This window comes from Mobula birostris, chromosome 25 (assembly GCF_030028105.1).
Source record: "Mobula birostris isolate sMobBir1 chromosome 25, sMobBir1.hap1, whole genome shotgun sequence".
Lineage (NCBI taxonomy): Eukaryota > Metazoa > Chordata > Chondrichthyes > Myliobatiformes > Myliobatidae > Mobula > Mobula birostris.
This window is the reverse complement of record NC_092394.1, coordinates 16,268,703-16,287,902: the sequence shown is the minus strand read 5'-3', so window position 1 is coordinate 16,287,902 and position 19,200 is coordinate 16,268,703. Positions and strand designations below refer to the sequence as shown.

Here is a 19,200-nt window from a genome sequence, read left to right as displayed (position 1 = left end):
GAATCAGAGTGGACAGCTATGTCTGAAGCCAAAAGAGATGGGGGAGATTTTGAACAATTTTTTTTCTTCAGTATTCACTAAGGAGAAGGATATTGAATTGTGTAAGGTAAAGGAAACAAGTAGGGTAGTTATGGAAAGTATGACAATTAAAGAAGAGGAAGTACTGGCACTTTTAGGGAATATAAAAGTGGATAAGTCTCTGGGTCCGGATAAGATATTCCCTAGGACTTTGAGGGAAGTTAGTGTAGAAATAGCAGGGGCTCTGACAGAAATATTTCAAATGTCATGAGAAACGGGAATGGTGCCGGAGGATTGGCGTATTGGTCATGTGGTTCCATTGTTTAAAAAAGGTTCTAAGAGTAAACCTGGCAATTATCGGCCTGTGAGTTTGACGTCAGTGGTGGGTAAATTGATGGAAAGTATTCTTAGAGATGGTATATATCATTTTCTGGATAGACAGGGTCTGATTAGGAACAGTCAACATGGATTTGTGCGTGGAAGGTCATTTTTGCCAAATCTTATTGAATTTTTTGATGAGGTTACTAAGAAAGTTGACGAGAGTAAAGCGGTGGATGTTGTCTATATGGACTTCAGTAAGGCCTTTGACAAGGTTCCACACGGAAGGTTAGTTAGGAAGGTTCAATTGTTAGGCATTAATATCGAAGTAGTAAAATGGATTCAGCAGTGGCTGGATGGGAGACGCCAGAGAGTAGTGGTGGATAACTGTGTGTCAGATTGGAGGACGGTGTGTAGCGGTGTGCCTCAGGGATCTGTACTGGGTCCAATGTTGTTTGTAATATATATTAATGATCTGGATGATGGGGTGGTAAATTGGATTAGTAAGTATGCAGATGATATTAAGATAGGTGGTGTTGTGGATGATGAGGTAGGTTTTCAAAACTTGCAGAGAGATTTAGGACAGTTAGAAGAGTGGGCTGAAAGATGGCAGATGGAGTTTAATGCTGAAAAATATGAGGTGCTACATTTTGGTAGGACTAATCAAAATAGGACATACATGGTAAATGGTAGGGCAGTAAAGAATTCTTTAGAACAGAGGGATCTAGGAATAATGGTGCATAGTTCCCTGAAGATGGAAACTCATGTGGATAGAGTGGTGAAGAAAGCTTTTGGTTTGCTGGCCTTTATTAATCAGAGCATTGAGTATAGGAGTTGAGATGTAATGTTGAATTTGTATAAGGCATTGGTAAGGCCAAATCTGGAGTATTGTGTTCAGTTCTGGTCACTGAATTATAGGAAAGATGTCAATAAAATTGAGAGAGTACAGAGGAGGTTTACTAAAATGTTGCCTGGGTTTCATCTCCTAAGTTACAGAGAAAGGTTGAACAAGTTAGGTCTTTATCCTTTGGAGCGTAGAAGGTTGAGGGGGGACTTGATAGAGGTGTTTAAAATTATGAGGGGGATTGATAGAGTTGACGTGGTTAGACTTTTTCCATTGAGAGTGGGGAAGATTCAAACAAGAGGACATGGGTTGAGAATTAGAGGACAAAAGTTTAGAGGTAACATGAGGGGGAACTTCTTTACTCAGAGAGTGTAGCTGTGTGGAATAAGCTTCCAGCAGAAGTGGTTGAGGTAGGTTCTATGTTGTCGTTTAAAGTTAAATTGGATAGATATAAGGACAGGAAAGGAATGGAGGGTTATGGGCTGCGTGCAGGTCAGTGGGACTAGGATAGGGTAAGAGTTCGGCACGGACTAGAAGGGCTGAGATGGCCTGTTTCTGTGCTGTAATTGTTATATGGTTATATGTTATGCCTTTTTAGCTTATAGGAATTGTACCTGTGTATTGTAAATCCTTTTTAAGAAATGTTTTGGTGTTGGGAAATAACCATTTAAGATATAAATCCTCTGTGAGTTTTAAATATCCTTTAAGAATATGTGGATTGAAACATATATCAGTGTAAATAAATGACCTGTGTTGTAAACTACTTTGCTAGTTGGAAGTATCTCCTCCTTGGTAGGGAGGAGGGACCCACTACTCAAACAGTGAGCATTGGCAGCTCAGCTCGCTGTGGAGAAAAAAATGGGAAAGTAAACTCCAAGAGGAACCACAACCTTGTCGTGGTTGTTTAGAGGCTTGCGTGCCTCAGTGACTTGGAGAACTATGTTGACTGGAGTCAGGGCTTTACACTTTGGCTTTTGGCAGGGTCACCCCATACCAAACAGGTCAAAGGGTCGAGGACAAATGAAGAGTCGTCGACCGGTCCTCCAGGTTCAACAAAATTGTTATGGAAACAGCAATGAAGAATCCCTCTACATCTGAGTGCGACAGTATTCCTGAGTCTCCACCCAGGAGTTGCATGACTGACAGTAGTGAAAACCGAGAGGAAACTACTGACATGATGAACACCCCCAGAGCTGGAGGACCTTCATTGCTATCCTAAACACCACAGGTGTAAGAAGCAGTAAGTAAACTAGTTTTGAAGATTGGGAAGTTACAGTAAAATCTCCATTTAGTGTGAGTATTTGTGACTACTTAGATCTGATATGGCTTAAGATCTTTGAGTTCAGAACCTTTGTGGTCAGCAAACCCAATACCTGGACCCTTGGTATGTGGGAGATTAAAATATCTCCAAGGTTTTGGGCAGAGGATGTCAGAGCAATGTTAGCAAAACTGGGGTTTTTTTGGTTGATTTGGAAAGGGAACTTTTATCCATTTCAAAAGTTATCTGTAACATTGATCCATTTGGTTGGGAACTGGCAAAAGCCTGGCATTTGTTATCCGTAAGCGTGGCATGGTAGCATAATGCTGTTACAGCGCCGGCGACACAGGTTCAATTCCCGCCGCTGCCTGTAAGGAGTTTGTACTCCCCATGACTCTGGTTTTCCTCTGGGTGCTCTGGATTCCTCCCACATTTCTAAGACCTACGGGTTACTGGGTTACTAGGTTAATTAGCCACACAGGTGTAGTTGGGTGGTGTGGGCTTATTGGCCCAGAAAGACCTGTTATTGTGCCAGATCTCTTAATAAATAAAAATAAACACGTCCCAGTGGTAACCTAGTCTGTAATAAGAATGAAATACTCCAGCTCCCACACTGCCGACTTTAATATGATTTTGAATATGAACCAGGTGCGATGTTTACAACATCACAGACACACACACACACACCTCAGACTGGAATGGGGTCTTTATGTGGCTCAGGGCTACCCACCATCAAACCTACCAAACACAGACAGCTTGCGACTCAAATAGTTTTGACACAAAATACATTTATTACTGTGCAGCACTATGCAAAAAGACGTCGACAGCAAAACAGAATATACAAACACAGGATTTCAGGTCCTTCTGTTTTTTTACATCACAACAAAATTAATTTGCCAAAGGAGCAATAAATTAATTGTACAATATTTACATCTGTGGGTCAATCAGGCAGCTTTGTAATGCTCTGCCACTTCTTGGCAACAGTTCCCTTTGCGTTATACTTCCACACAGCAACCCCTTAGCTATGCACACGCCACACCAGCCTGGCCCAGAGTTTAAAGTTCAAGTCTTCAGTATCCTTTTTCTTCCCCCCATTACACATTAGCAGGATGGTTAAACCTCTCTCCCCAAAACATCTTTTGTCGTGTGTGCGCGTGTGTGTGTGTGCGTGTGTGTGTGTGTGTGTGTGTGTGTGTGTGTGTGTGTGTGTGTGTGTGTGTGTGTGCGTGCATGCATACAAGAATGAGAACAAAAACTACAATAAATCATTACAATGGACATCCTGGAATTACTTCATGGTAAAAGGTCTCACATCATGAGAAGCAACGGTCACATTTTTTTTACATCACACTTTGTACTTGGCAAACAACCCAAGCTGCTTGGCAAAACATAAAGCACAACGAATACTCATACAACTGCACAGGCTTTGACAAGGCTTAAGGTGTAAACTGTAACGTGGAGGGGTGTGTGCGTATACAATAAATCATCGTTTCTGTATGAGGTCCACACACTCCCAGCATCGCCCACAGTTTACGTGGCTATATAGGCCTTCCTGGTTTGACCTGAAACCTATCTCAGTTTGTGAGGAGGGAGGATGGGAGGACTTGGCCTCCCAGAGCAGAAAACCTGCGTGGTCTTCACCGTTCTCCAGCACCAATGGGAAGGGTCACCTGATCAAGGAGGAAGATGATTCTAGTGTGGCAAAGATGGCCTCAAACTAATGGTCCCAGGTAAAACACTGGAATAGAAATTAACTGAAGAACAGCTACTCCCCACCAATTCTCTGCTTTTAACTACTTCAAGAAGTACAACTTTATGAGCTTTGGACAGTGATCCTAACTGAAAACAATGGAATTGCAGACAACAGATTTATTTTGAACTCAGTACTGGGGTGGAGATTTCAAGCAAACACCCTCTACAACCGGTTTCATTGTTGATAGGGAGATTCAGAGATAATGGAGGTGACAGGATCAGCAGGTGGTATCTGTCCAGATCAAGGTCAAAGTTAAGCACAAGAAACATTTGCAAGTGATTTTGCTTTAGTTTCACAGGTTCACTCTTCATCCATTAGCTCGGCTGGACCTGATCACAGTGACATGAGGAGGTTAGGTGTGGCCTGGTGTTATTCTTCTTTTGGATTTGCCCGCAGCAAGGTTTGGGCGAGAGGCAGGCAGGATTCTGACTCTTACCAGATACCACCTGAAATCTTACGGCTCCAGGAGGGGAGAAATCAGGAACAGAAACACGGAGATCCACCACAAAAGGGAAAGGTGAACTTCTCACAGAACAGGAGGTTTTAGGGTTATTACAGCAAGGAAGGAGAACACTTGGCCCATCTAGGGTGCGCCAGCTCTCTGCTGGAGCTCTTATCCCTGCAACCTTTTACCCTCAAGAATTTACCTATTTCATTTTCAATTTTGTCAGCATCACACAGTGAATTCCAGTCAATGACAACTTGCCGTGTGAAAAAGTTTTTTGTGATCAAATGTGAAAGGATACCAGTGACTTCACAGGGAATACAGCCATGATGACTTCAAAAGACAATGGTTATGTCACAGGGAGCACAGACACTGATCATCATTGTAGCTCGTCACACCAGACAGCCAGCCACTCTAGTGTTGTTTGGTTGATGCTGAGCAGGTCAGTGTCAGCTAGATCAGGTGAGAGTGGGCAGTTGCGCAGAACGTGTTCAATGTTCTGCACCTTTTCGCCACACTCTCAGGATTCATTGTGATGTCACAGAGAACACAAAGGGTAGTGATGTCATAGAGAACACAGAACGTGGTGATGTTGCAGGGAACAATGCACTGGCAATGTCACAGGGAAAACAGGAGAATGCAGAAGACTTGCTTTATATTGCGGCCCTAACATGATACTACACAGTAAATCTTTTAATTAAATCTGTGATTAGACAGTGTGCAGGATCACGAAGGCTCCAAAATCTGTTGCCTCCAAGAACATGTAGTCAATTCGTTGACAGTCTGCACATGCGGGCAAAATAATGTAATGATGGATGTGGTGTCAAAATCGAATTGAGGAAAGGCCAAATCATATCTTAGACTGCTCAGAAAACTGTGCTTTACTTTCAAAGATGGCACCAAATCTTTGTCTTGCCTTTTTCTTTAATGTGATGTGAATCACTTTTTGTGACAAATTTGAAAACGTCTACCCAGGTACATTTGAGATGCATTTGTGAGAGAGAAATTTAAATTTTAAACATTTGTGAGAAAAAATAGGTGAGGGGAGGGAGGGAGGTGGAAGGAGGGGGACAAGAAGGAGAGAAAGACAGAGATTTGGTAGCAAAGAGGAAGTCACAATGAAATGAAGGAGGAACAATAGAAACAAAGGGAGGAGGAATAGCAGAACAATAGTGAAACAACAACAGAGTCAGGTGTAGTACTACTGCTGGGGATTTGTGGGAGAGGAAGAAAAAGAGCTAAAGAAGAATGTGGTGAGAAAATTAAAAACAAATCTGAGTACTAACTAATAACCAGAAATTTAAAATTCTGATCATAGTTAAATATCAAGGCAGCATTACCACCAGTGTTACCGTGGGTTACCTGAGACGAGGCTCCAAAATTTTCTAACCCAAAGGCCTCAACTGACCAGGAAGAAAATTGAATGAGAGGAAAAAGCAATAACAAGGAAATCTCATCAAGTCTTCTCCTTACTCAAAATGTTTAAGCTGACTCCTGTTGACCATTTCGTGCTTTTACTGGAATCTGGACAGGAGTAAGATTCATCCAAGACAAAAAAAAAGGTAGGTTCTTTTTTTCTGCACAACTAACACATTTAAATGTAATCTCAGGCACATGGACAACAAATGACGCAGGGCACACTGATGCTCTCTGTTAATTGGCAGTGTATACGTGGCAGGTAACAGGTTACAACACAAAGTTTAGGCTTTGCTACAAGTACTGTGTGAAGCTACATCAACAGGGATTCAGGAACGGCTGCACCCCCACTTCGGGAATGTCGGAGGGGACGAGGGGGGGAAAACGGGCAACCTCCTGATATTTCTATAGTAACAGCCCTGAGGATTCCGCCTCGTGCTCTTGGTAGAGAGGCGGTCACTTTACCCCAGGTTCCTCAGAGAAACCACTGGCTATTCAAGACGTTTGGTTGTCCCTTCAAAACCTCTCCCAGGTCTTTCCCATTGTAGGGTCTGAGATGCCTGCATCTGTCATCCTCCAATGAAAATCCACACCATTCCAGTACCCAAAGAAAGGTTAATTCCAGAAGGTTACAGCCCAAGAAAGCCAGCGAGGATAGGAAACCCTGAGGTCTACCCAAACCATATTCAATGTTACCATTCACTGACGTGACTTGCAAAGTGTTTATATTGTTAAAGTAACATGCCTCCAAAGAGAGCTTGAAATGGTTTTTGCTCGGAAGGTGGAGCACGCAAACTGAACCCCTGTGAAGGCAGCCGGGGCATCAGGACCTCCAGCCCATCTCCTTCTTCCTCGGGTGGAGAATGGGGCGCTTCAGATTCAGGAAGGGTGGGAGCAGCTCGAGGTGCGGAGGCCGTGTCCCAGCCAGCTGCAGCTACATTTGTGGCGAAGGACAAGCTCCCAGCAGCTGTTGCAGGAAAGAAAGAGGTTGAATCAGTTCTAAAACACCACTGACTGAAATATTAGAGGCATAAGACATGCTGGAAATCTTGAACAACACAAACAATAGCATCTATGAAGGGAACGATCGACATTTTGGGCCAATGAACAGCCTCGGCCAGAAACACTGATTGCTTATTTCGCTCCATAGATGCCACCAGGTCTGCTGAGTTCCTCTAGCGTTCTCTGCATCTTACTAAACTATTGCACATTTTTGACAAATTATCTAATTTCCTGTTGGATTTAGTTTTATTAAAATTATAATAAAATTAATTACATTTAATTTTTATTTATAGTTTAACAATTAATTTAACCAAAATACACGTCTTGGGCGTGTCCTCTTGGAAGCAGATGTTAGAAATGAGGTCTTGCAAAGCTCAGAGTTTGTAGGGAACTGTTTTGTCTGCTATTATGATGAAAGCTCGGAATTATTCACTTTAAACAGCTGAGACTCTCTGTTCTCCTGAGGAATTAGACCTTGTGCAACCCATAGTCCTAACAAAATGGAGGCTTCCAGCCCCAGATTTGTTCAGGGTCCCTGTTAGCAGGTAATAACCTGTCATTTTGTTTTAGAGATACCACATTACATATCAAATATTGACACTCTGCAATCCTCTCCCATCTTTCGTTTATGCTAGCAATATAATATCTCATCTGGCAGGCGTGTTTAGGCAACTTTCCATGTGTACCTTATCTACATCTGCTTCCAGACAGTCAACTCCAGGCCGTCAGCTTAATGAATATCAGACTGAGTACCCAGCCTCACTTCATGATCCCGGGATTTCTCGTACAGACTAGCACCTTTCTACTGGCCGTCTGCCACCTCACCAGCACCAACCCGGTCCTCACTCCTACTCCCAGCCCATCTCCAGATGGCCAACTGGGCACTGAGGCTGCGACAGACACCATCTAGTTCAGGAACTGAGTTGGAGCCTCCCCATCCTGTATATTTCAGCCGCAGAATTGCTAGCATACTCCCAACCATAAACCAGAGTCCCGCTTTCAAAAGTCCTTGTCGAAGCCTTTGAAGGAAGTTAATGGATGAAGTTGATCCTTGAGCAGGGCGGCATGGTAGCGCTTTACGGTACAGGGCGACCTGGGTTCAATTCCTGCCACTGCCTGAGATAAGTTTGTATGTCCTCGCGTGGGTTTCCCCCGGTACTCCAGTTCCCCCCACCCCGCCAGTCCAAGGACGTACCAGTTGGTAGGTTGATTGGACATTGTAAATTGCCCTGTGGTTAGGCTAGCGTTAAATCGGGGGTTGCTGGATGGCGTGGCTCAAAGGGTCGGAAGGACATACCTAATGCAAGGCAGAAAACCCAAGAGGTAAGGTACCTTGATGAGACAGCACAGGCAAATGAGTCATAGTGAGATGTTCAAAGGAGAATGGTAAGAATGCTAAGGGTGGCAGGGTATGGTAGATGATTTAACAGGACCACGGTGACTGGGTTGTTGCAAGAAACTCTCAGGTCAGCAGTAAAGGTCAGTGGCTGCAGTTTACCAGCACTGCAGGACTTGTACGTGTCTAGGACAAAGCAAGAAGTAATCATTGCGGAAGTCCCTTCCCCTAAACCTCCCTTCTAAAAAGTGCTAGAGGGCTATCAAAACAAATACTTTGCACCATTTTTAAAAAGTTTCTTCCCCCAGGAAGTTAATCTGATCATCCATTCTAGTCAGCCCTCCCCCGCCCCCCCCAGCCCACCACCTGAGGGGGAAAAAATCAATCAACCACAATCAGATTTGATGGGCCGAGTGGCCTAACTCTGCTCCTATGTCTTATAGTCTCACTAGAGGTGTTGCTTTTAACGTTGCAAAACTTTTCTTAACCCTGTTTTGGAAGGAGGGCAGGGATTCACACAAAATGCTGGAGGAACTCAGCAGGCCAGGCAGCATCTATGGGAAAGAGTACAGTCAATGTTTTGGGCTGAGGCCCTTCAACCCTTGTGTCCTGCCAAAGGGTCTCGGCCCGAAACGTCGACTGTTTACTCTTTACCATAGATGCTGCCTGGCCTGCTGAGTTCTTCCAGCATTTTGGATTTCCAGCCTCTTCATATTTTCTCTTGTTTGTGATTACAGTATAATCCATTTTTTGATTGATATTAAGCCTTACTCAACATTACTTAAACAGATATCACATTACTGTCTGTGAGAGCTTGCCTTGTGCAAATTCATTTCTCTGTTTCCAACGTAACAGTGACTACACCTTCATTAGCTGAAAACACATTTATCCCAGCATGGTGAAAGGTGCTATACAGGAGTTGGGAAGTAATGTTGAATTTGTATAATGCATTGGTAAGGCCAAATCTGGAGTATTGTGTACAGTTCTGGTCACCGAATTATAGGAAAGATGTCAATAAAATTGAGAGAGTACAGAGGAGGTTTACTAAAATGTTGCCTGGGTTTCACCTCCTAATTTACAGAGAAAGGTTGAACAAGTTAGGTCTTTATTCTTTGGAGCATAGAAGGTTGAGGGGATACTTGATAGAGGTGCTTAAAATTATGAGGGAGATTGATAGAGTTGACGTGGTTAGACTTTTTCCATTGAGAGTGGGGAAGATTCAAACAAGAGGACATGGGTTGAGAATTAGAGGACAAAAGTTTAGGGGTAACATGAGGGGGAACTACTTTACTCAGAGTGGTAGCTGTGTGGAATGAGCTTCCAGCAGAAGTAGTTGAGGTAGGTTCTATGTTGTCGTTTAAAGTTAAATTGGATAGATATATGGACAGGAAAGGAATGGAGGGTTATGGGCTGAGTGCAGGTCGGTGGGACTAGTTGAGAGTAAGAGTTCGGCACGGACTAGAAGGGCCGAGGTGGCCTGTTTCTTTGCTGTAATTGTTATATGGTTATATATGGTTATATAAATGCAAGCCTGTTTGCAGAGTGCCAGTATAATCACGGTGATACAGAAATCACCTTTAAAAAAATGCCTCGGTGGAGCAGAAGTGTAAAAGTAGAATATAGAACCCATGATGTTGGACCAACTTTTTAAACTACTCCAAGATTAATCTAATTCTTCTCTCCTACATAACCCGCCATTTTTCTATCATCCATGTACCTATCTAAAATCTATTAAATGCCCTTAATGTATCTACTTCTAACACCACCCCTGGCAGGGCGTTCCAAGCATCCACCACTCTCTGTGGGGAGAAAAAAAACTTACCTCTGACATAAGACCATAAGATATAGGAGCAAAATTAGGCCATTCAGTCCATCAAGTCTTCTCTGCCACTCTATCATGGCTGATTCTGGATCCCACTCTACCCCATACACCTGCCATCTTGCCATATCTGATGCCCTGACTGATCAGGAAATGATCTACTTCTGCCTTAAATATACCCAAAGACTTGGCCTCCACCACAGTCTGTGGCAGAGCATTCTTCAGATTCACTACTCTCTGGCTAAAAAAAAAATTCTCCTTACCTCTGATCTAAAAGGATGCCCCTCAATTCTGAGGCTGTGCCCCCCATAGGAAACATCCTCTCCACATCCACCCTATCTAGTCCTTTCAACATTCGGTAGGTTTCAATAAGATCCCTACGCATTCTTCTAAATTCCAGTGAGTACATGCCCAATATAGACAACCCACTACACTTTCCTCCAATCACCTTAAGGTTATAAACATAATAACGACTGCAGATGTTGGAAACACACACAAAATATGCTGGAGGAATTCAGCCAGTCAGGCAGCATACTGTAGATGTTGCCTGACCTGCTGGGTTCTTCCAGCATTTTGTGTGTGTGTTAACTTAAAATTACGTCCCCACATAAGAGCCGTTTCTGCCCTGGGAAAAAGACTTTGGCTGTCCACTCAATGCATGCTTCCCGTCATCTTCTCCACAAGATAATTCCTGATCTGCTTCCAAATGGGATCAAGAAACATTTTCATCCACATTAGTGGGAACCAGGGCTTCTTTTTAAAGCAACACGTCTAGCACTGCAGCACTTCTTTAGTAGGTATGGATGATGATACCATGGCCACCTGCACACAGGTGTTGTATGTTTTACTAATGTGTTTTTCAACCTGAGAGCAAAATGGATGAGTTTCCTATTGGCATAAGCGGTCAGCACAGAGAGATACAGGACAAGGTCAATTGGCCCATTAGCTCTATGCTAGAAAAATCCCAGACCTTCTCCTTTTCTCTGCTCTCATCCATTCTCTGACGATTCTCGTCAACCCGTAATGATAAGAGAATTAAATTACTCGGGGTCTCTGATGTTGTGTCAGTGAGATGGCATTACAGAGCTAAAGGAGAAATTGTCACCACAACTTCACCAAGTTACTGTTCAAATGGACTCAATCTAGACCAAGCAAGCTAGAGGGAAGTGTGCCATACTCACTGGGTTTGAGCTGTGGTGAAGTTTCTCAAATCTGAATTTCAAAGTAGTTCTTGGAGAGGTTTTACACTTCATTGCGTCTGCAAAGGAAAGAAAAGGAAGTCAAATAAAATATAGATAGTCCACTGTTCAGTAATGTGATGGTTACTTTGTGACCACAAGAGTGAGTTTGGGGGGGTGGGGGAGGGTCTTTTGTGATGATCCTCCTCTTTATCCTCCAGGGCCTTTCCAGCATCTACAAGGCAGCAGTCAGAAATATTTCTATTTCTTTGGATAAGTTAGCGCCAACAATTCCTAAGAGCACCCAGGACAGAATAGCCCATGTTTTCAGTAAAGGGATTCTGCAGATACCGGAAATACAGAACAGCACACAAAGTGCTGGAGGAACTCAGCAGGTCAGGCAGCCTCTATGGAGCGGAATTAACAGCTGAAGTTTCAGGCCAAGACCCTTCATCAGGTCGACCATCGACCCTAAGACATAGGAGCAGAATTAGGCCATTCAGCCCATTGAGTCTGCTTTGTCATTCCATCATGGCTGATTTATTATCCCTCTCAACCCCATTCTCCTGCCTTCTCCCATAATCTTGGACACCCTTACTAATCAAGAACCTATCAACCTCCACCTTAAATATATCCAATGACTCCACAGCCATCTGTGGCAACGAATTCCGCAGATTTACCACTCTCTGGCTGAAGAAATTTCTCTGCATCTCTGTCCTAAAGTGATGTCCTTCTATTCTGAGGCCTTTGGTCCTAAACTCGCCCACGATAGGAAACATCCTCCCCACTTCCGCTCTATCTATGCCTTTCAATATTCAAGAGGTTTCAATGAGATTCAACCTCATTCTGCTAAACTCCAGTGAGTGCAGGCCCAGAGACATCAAACGCTCCTCATTAGAGGAGACACTTGATTAGTCCTTTGGCCATTTCCAGAAAACTTTCTTTCATTAAGGTTTCCATTCACTGGTGAATTTGTTCCTCCAGCTCCTCCATGAAGAACGTTTGCTCTTATGTCTTAGGAGCAGAATTAGGCGGCGTCTTCCAGCTCTTCACAACTTGCTGTGTAAAAAAAGGGACATCTTTACATTTGGCCTTCTGTTTACCCCACCCCACGTGCTGGACGATGTTCGGCCATGGTGTCAATGGTGTCCGAAAGTGTGCGGGATTAGGGTACTGACCTGTGGGGCTCTTGCACGAGCTGACGTGGCTCGAACCACCCGGGATTTCACTGCCATAGACAAAGACGTCCTGTCGGAAAGGAGATGCCATCGATAGCTGGCTGCCCTGCAAGGACAGGGGATCTGTTAGGACTTGGGCAACAAAAACATATTCATGTCACAGCTACATAAAACTTTGGTTAGGCTGCGCTTGGAGTACTGTATGCAGTTCTGGTCTCCTATTAGTAGGAAGGATGTGGAGGCTTTGGAAAGGGTACAGAGGAGGTTTACCAGGATGCGGCCTGGATTAGAGGGTTTGTAAAGAGTTGTGGACACAGGTCATCGCATCACAAAAACCAACCTCCCCTCCATGAACTCTATCGACACTCCTCACTTCCCTTAGTAAATCAGCTACATAAACAAAGACCATTCCCACCCTGTCATTTTCTCTGCTCTCTGCATCAGCCCCACCCATTCCCAATGGGGAAGTCACCAGAATAAGAAGGTTGGGGGGGGGGGTGTGGAAGGAGGATAGCTGGAAGGTGAGAGGTGAAGCCAGGTGGGTGGGAAAGGTAAAGGGCTGGAGAGGGAGGAATTTGATAGGAGAGGAGAGTGGACCATAGGAGAATCTGTATCATCAAAGAAGATAAAAAAGCCTGAAGCAAGGACAGCTTCCATCCTGCTTTCACAAGTCTATTGAATGGACACCTTGCACAAGATGGACTCCTGGCCTCACGATTTAGCTCCTCATTGCCTTGCACTTTATTGTGTACCTGCAGTGCACGTTCCCTTAACTGGAACACTAGATTCTGCATTCTGTTATTGCATTTACCGAATACTACCTGATGTACTGATGTTATGAAATGATCTGTATGGAAGGTATGCTTTGGTACACATGACAACAAAAAACCAGTTTACCAACTATGATCTCCACCTAGAGGGTGCACATTTATGGTGAGAAAGGGTGCGGGGGGGTTTAAGAGAAATGTGCGGAGGAGTTTTCTTCTTCATAAAGAGCGGTAGGTGCCTCAAAGAGACTGCCGGGGGTGATGGTGGAAGCAGATTCCAGAGTGACATTTAAGGGACCTTTAGAAAGCAATGTGAATGTGCCAAGAATGGAGAGGTATGGATCATGTACATTTAATTTAATTTGGCTTCAGGTTAGGGTGGCACTGTAGGGTGGAGGTCAGAACAATGCTTCACAGTACAGGCGACCTGGGGTTCAATTCCTGCTGCTGGCTGTAAGGAGTTGGTACGTTCTCCTTGTGACCATGTGGGCTTCCTCCCTCAGTCCAAATGTGTACTGGTTGGTAGGTCAACTGGGTCGTTGTGAGTTGTCTCATGATTAGACTAGAATTAAGACGGGGGACTGCTGGGTGGCACGGCTCAAGGGACGGGACGGCCTGCTCCATGCTGTGTCGCAATTAAAACAAGAATTAAAAAGGTTTGGCACAGACATCATGAGTTTAAGGACCTGTTCCTGTGCAGTACTGTTCTACCCTGGGATTGTACAATACTTTGATTTGACACTGCTGGCAAGATCATAATGTTTATTGTTACCTCAGGACTTTGATGTACGTCTAGTGGACTGGGGGATGCTACCCCTACTAATACCCCTTCACGCTTTTAAGTAGTAGTATAATCAATTTTCCAGTGAATCCAACGAGCTTAAATGGAGCGAGGAATATACACGAATGTATGTTGCCTTCCTCTTGTGCTCCCAACCCCGACTCACAGACTGGACCCTGGCCCCAGATACACTGCAGATTCCCAGCTCATACTCGGGGCAGTGAGTGACCCACAGGCCAAGCCAGGATTTCTGAATTATTGGATGTCAAAGCATCAGATCTTAAATATGACAGTAGTAAGCATTAAAAGGTCATTGGCTGGAGTTTACCACCAACGCAGGGCTTGTTTGTGTCCAGGACAAAGAACCATTGCAGAACTATCCACTCTGCAAACTGCCTTTTCCATAAGCTCCCTTCTCGAAAATGTCATAGGGCTATTTAAAAAGTCAAACCTTCTTAAATGTTTCTTCCCCCAGACAGTAAATCTGATCAACTGTTCTAGCTAGCCCCCGCCCACACCCCTCTTTCTATTAACATCTTCACTGCTCTGCACTTTAGACACTTTAAATCAGAATCAGGTTTAATATCACTGGCACATGTCATGACATTTGTTGTTATACAGCAGCACATTGAGTGTGCCTTCAGGCTCCTGTACCTCCAGCATTATAAAAATCCCTTTGTATACGTACACGCTGGTATTTATTTATTTAAGCACATATTATTCTATATTCGCTCTTTAATTCTTAACTGCAGTAGCTTTTTAAAATTTTAATTTATATACAATTCTTAATTTTTATATAATCTTTATAATTGCTTAACGTTGTTTTTGCTGTGTGTCACACCCTGACCAACACCTCACAGCAAATTCCTGATACATGTAAATGCAAATGCCACCAATAAAGTTGATCCTTGGTGTTCTGTTCATTTTAGAAGTGTATCTATGCTGCAGGAGCACTGAGAACATTGGCATGAACCAACAATATCTCCATCAGTCCTTCTACCGAATCCAGCCGGTACTTGTAGGGGTGAGTGAGTTCCTAATAATTTGACCAAGCTCTCTGGCCCCAGTGCTTTGCAGTTGAGTGTGGCCATGGTAAAGGTCCCCCGCACCCGTGGCTGAGGCTGGAGGTACTCACCATGTTGGCCTCGTATTCCTCTATCGTTTCACTCTCGCCCGCCGTGCTGCTGAAGCTGCTTGTACTGGAGGACGAGCGGGAGATGTTGCCCTTGCCGTTCTCCCTGAGTTTGATGAAGGCCCTGCTAAAGGAGGAGATGACATGGTGTGAGAGAGCAGGGGGAGATGCGCGAGAACCAAACTCTGCACGGGGGAGTGGCGGATCACCACAAGGGGAGTTCAAGGGTTAAACCTGAGAGTGGGAAGGAGTGAGGAGGGATGGAAAAGAGAGAAAGAAAGGAAACAAGAGGGACTAAGCTACATTAATACAGTGCAACTTGAACAGGTACTGTGAATTATCCTGTAGCTCTCTGCCAACTGCCCAGGAGGCACAACATGAGTGATGTCTACTGGATGGTCAACAACCCTCAGGCTCAACATCATCTAGAATGAATCAGATTGCTCGGGGGCACTACCATCCACACTGCCCCCTCACACAGTAGAACTGATATACAGTCCTTCGTCGTCACTGGGCTCTGGAGTCCTCACTTAGGACCTTGAGGGGGTCCTTCTCCAGAAGAAGAGCAGTGATTTGAAAACACAGCACATCACTTCCTTCTCTAGGGCAACAAGTGATAAATAACCAACACAGATTGAAGGTTCAAGGTTCTGATGGTTGGGGAAGATAGTGATTGAAAGCAGCTTAGTGGAAACATGTCATGAGCAAACTCTAGGCCACACACCGTTACAACATATGCCAGTAAGTTGCACTGCAACAACACACCAAAGTTCCCACGGCAGCACCTTCCAGACTCTCGACCACTACCATCTAGAAGGACGAGAACAGCAGAGGCCTGGGAACACCACATACTTGGAAATCCCCCTCCAAGTCACTCACCATCCTGACTTGGAAACACATCGCCGATCCTTCATTGTCGCTGGGTCAAAATCATGTTATTCCCTCCCTAACAGTACTGTGGGTGTACCTACACCTCGCAGACTGCAGCGGTTCAAGAAGGCAGCTCATCACCACCTTCCCAAGCGCAACTAGGGATGGGCAATAAATGGTGGCTTAGCTGGTGACGCCCACATCCCGTAATTGAATAAATAAAAAATAAAGAAAGAAAGACAGGGTAGAATGTCTTACTAAGAATAAAGAGAGAGACATGAGGCATGACAGTCATCTGTGAACATACCTGTCTTTGTTGGGGCCCATTTCAGGTGAGCTGGGGTTGGAGGACGTTTCCCATTTGATGTCTGGCGAGACCTGGCCACTCTCTGGAGCCTTCGACAAACTTGACAGACTTTCACTGCCACAGAAGAGTTAAAAAGCAAAGTCAGTAACCCCGAAAGAGAACGGGGTGATCTCCCATTCATTGAAGCCAAGGCCTAAAGCTGTGGGAAACTGCAAGGGCTCCCGGGGTTTGGCCCTGTTTCTACCTCGAGGCATAAACATTTCACTGTCACCCGATCACTGTGAGCACTTCTTCGGCTTTGGCCAGCAACCAGCCTCTGGAAGGATGTGCTAAGAAGGTAAGAGCAAATGGAATCTGAAAGAAAAGCAGATCCCATAGATGAAACCTGACCCAGTCCATCATGCTAACCAGCCTCCACTCCATTGACTCCATCTACATTTCCTGCTGCCCTGGGAAGCAGCCAATATTATCAAGATATTCCAGTATTTTCCCCATTTATTTTTATTTTTAGATTTCTGGCAGTTGTCTTTTTTTATATAAACCCAGTTTGACTCAAGTACAATTGGTTCATTGTAAACTCACAGAGGCAGTCTCTAAAACTTCTAACTATGAATTCAGGATTCAAAGTGTATTTATTACCAAAGAATGCATAAACTATACAACCTTGAGATTTGTCTGCTTATGGACAGCCACAAAAGCAAGAAACCCGAAAAACCCAAATAAAAAGAATAAAGACCAACACACAATGTGCAGAGAATGAGGGAAAAAAACATGGAAAATATGCAAAATATAGAAGCGAGCAACAGCATTCTGAACCAGATTGAGTCCTTGGATCTGAATCCGCTGAGCAGCCCAGAGTTGGCCCAAGCTTTGGTCTCAGTTCATCATGTTAGCGGGGCAAATCAATGCAAAGCTCGCAGGCACAAAGCACGGTAGCCAAGGCAGTCTCACAGCCTCAGCAACGTGGAGAGAGAAGAGAACATCACAGGAGACTGAACAAAACCGGGCCGACTCTCACCTTCGGTCCCAACACCCTGTCTATCTGGGCTGGCATTTATATTGTCCAGACAGTGGATCGCGCCTCTGCTGTGGCTGGTCCTGCCACAAAATAGTATATGAGGGATTCTGAGGTCACTAACATGTGCTGTTGCTTTACTTTTCTATGACTCTATATGTCGATGGAAGTTTAAATGGTTCTGTATATAACAGATAGGCCGAAGGACCTGTTTCTGTGCTGTACTTTTCTATGCCTCTTTGTCCAAAGGCCTCCACCACAGGAGCCTGATGTGGGAAGGGATTTTGGAGCAACACTTGGCAAATTGGTTTATCATTGTCAAGACATACTTGGGTACAGTGAAAAAATTTGTTTTGCAATGCCATTTCAGACAGAGCATTTTGTCATATCAGGGCAGTGAGGTCGTACAAAAGAAAAGCAAAAGCAGAATGCATGATAAAGTGCTGCAGCTACAAAGAAAATGCAATGCAATACAAATAAGATGCAAGGGTCATGACAAGGTAGAGTGAGGAATCAAGAGGGTCATCTTTGTTGTACAAGGGTCCATTCAATACCTCTTAGCAGCAGGTTAGAAGCTGTCTTTGATCCTGGTGGTGTGACTTCTCAAGTCTTTTTATCTTCTTCTCAATGGGAGGGGGGAGAGGAGAGAATGACTCAAGTGGGAATGTTTTTGATTGTCAATGGTGGGAAGGCTGGTTTGCCTGTTGGATCGGGCTACATTCACAACTTTCTGCAGTTCCTTACGATCCTGGGCAGAGCAGTTGAGGCTTAGGGCTTTAGGGAGGTAATTCCAGATGTTAAGGCTTTAGTAGATGAAGGAACAGCCATCACCAATGGACCAGTCAAATTCAGGGATGCTCAAGAGGCTAGGACGAGAAGAGTGCAGATAAGACCAGGGCCTGCAAGGCCAGAGGAGCCACTCCAGGGATTTGTAAATAAGGGTGAGAATTTTAAAATGGACCAACGTAACAGTTGGTGAATCTGCCAGGCAGGACCATCTGCTCATCTCAATTAAACAGTCTGCTGCCCTAATCAGTTATTTATATTCAGAATGATTAGACATCCAGGCTGATTAAGGTATACTTGTTACACAGACCAGTTAGTGGCAATGATCCATTACTGGAAACAAATGGAAGATCACAAACATAAATTGCCAAAAGCACAGCCCTAATCCAGGCATGATAGATGCCTTTAAAAAGTGTTTAGTCCAGTAGGGTTGAAAATCCCACAGAATTGTGTTGGATTCTCCAAGTAGTACAGAGGAAACTCCTAGATCCTGCCAGAAAGTAAGTGTACTCTTTCATCACTTTACTAGATACATCTATACAGCTGCTCGTTAATGCAAATATCTAATCGGCCAATCACGTGGCAGCAACTCAGTGCATAAAAGCATGCAGACATGGTCAAGAGGTTCGATTGTTGTTCAGACCAAACATCAGAATGGGGAAGAAGTGTGATCCAAGTGACCGTGGAATGATCGTTGGTGCCAGACGGGGTGGTTTCACTATCTCAGAAACTGCTGATCTCTTGGGATTTTCTCACACACACACAGTAGTCTCTGGAGTTGACAAAGAATGGTGCGAGAAACAAAAAAAAACATCCAGTGAGTGGCAGTTCTGTGGGCAAAGTTGTCTTATCAATGGAGAGATACTGGAGGAGATTGGCCAGTCTGGTTCTCGCTGTCGGGGAGGATGAGAGTAACTCGGATAACCACACGTTACACCAGTGGTGCGCAGGAGAGCATCTCTGCACACTGGATATGC

General features: G+C 44.3%; 1 protein-coding gene across 9 annotated transcripts in view; it reads right to left on the bottom strand.

Moving 5' to 3' along the window:
* Positions 1-3,582: 3,582 nt before the first annotated feature.
* Positions 3,583-19,200, bottom strand: part of LOC140187816 (rap1 GTPase-activating protein 2-like) — a 448,669-nt gene continuing 433,051 nt past the window's right edge. For 7 of the 9 annotated variants that reach the window (XM_072243593.1, XM_072243591.1, XM_072243592.1 and 4 more), the window contains 5 exons: positions 16,423-16,536; positions 15,249-15,372; positions 12,566-12,671; positions 11,391-11,467; positions 3,583-7,019 (listed from right to left, as the gene is read on the bottom strand). In XM_072243593.1, coding sequence (XP_072099694.1) covers positions 6,987-7,019; positions 11,391-11,467; positions 12,566-12,671; positions 15,249-15,372; positions 16,423-16,536 — 454 coding nt within the window. In that variant the 3' untranslated portion in view covers positions 3,583-6,986. The remainder of the gene's footprint in view (positions 7,020-11,390; positions 11,468-12,565; positions 12,672-15,248; positions 15,373-16,422; positions 16,537-19,200) is intronic. The other 2 variants (XM_072243596.1, XM_072243589.1) reach the window with 1 other exon arrangement.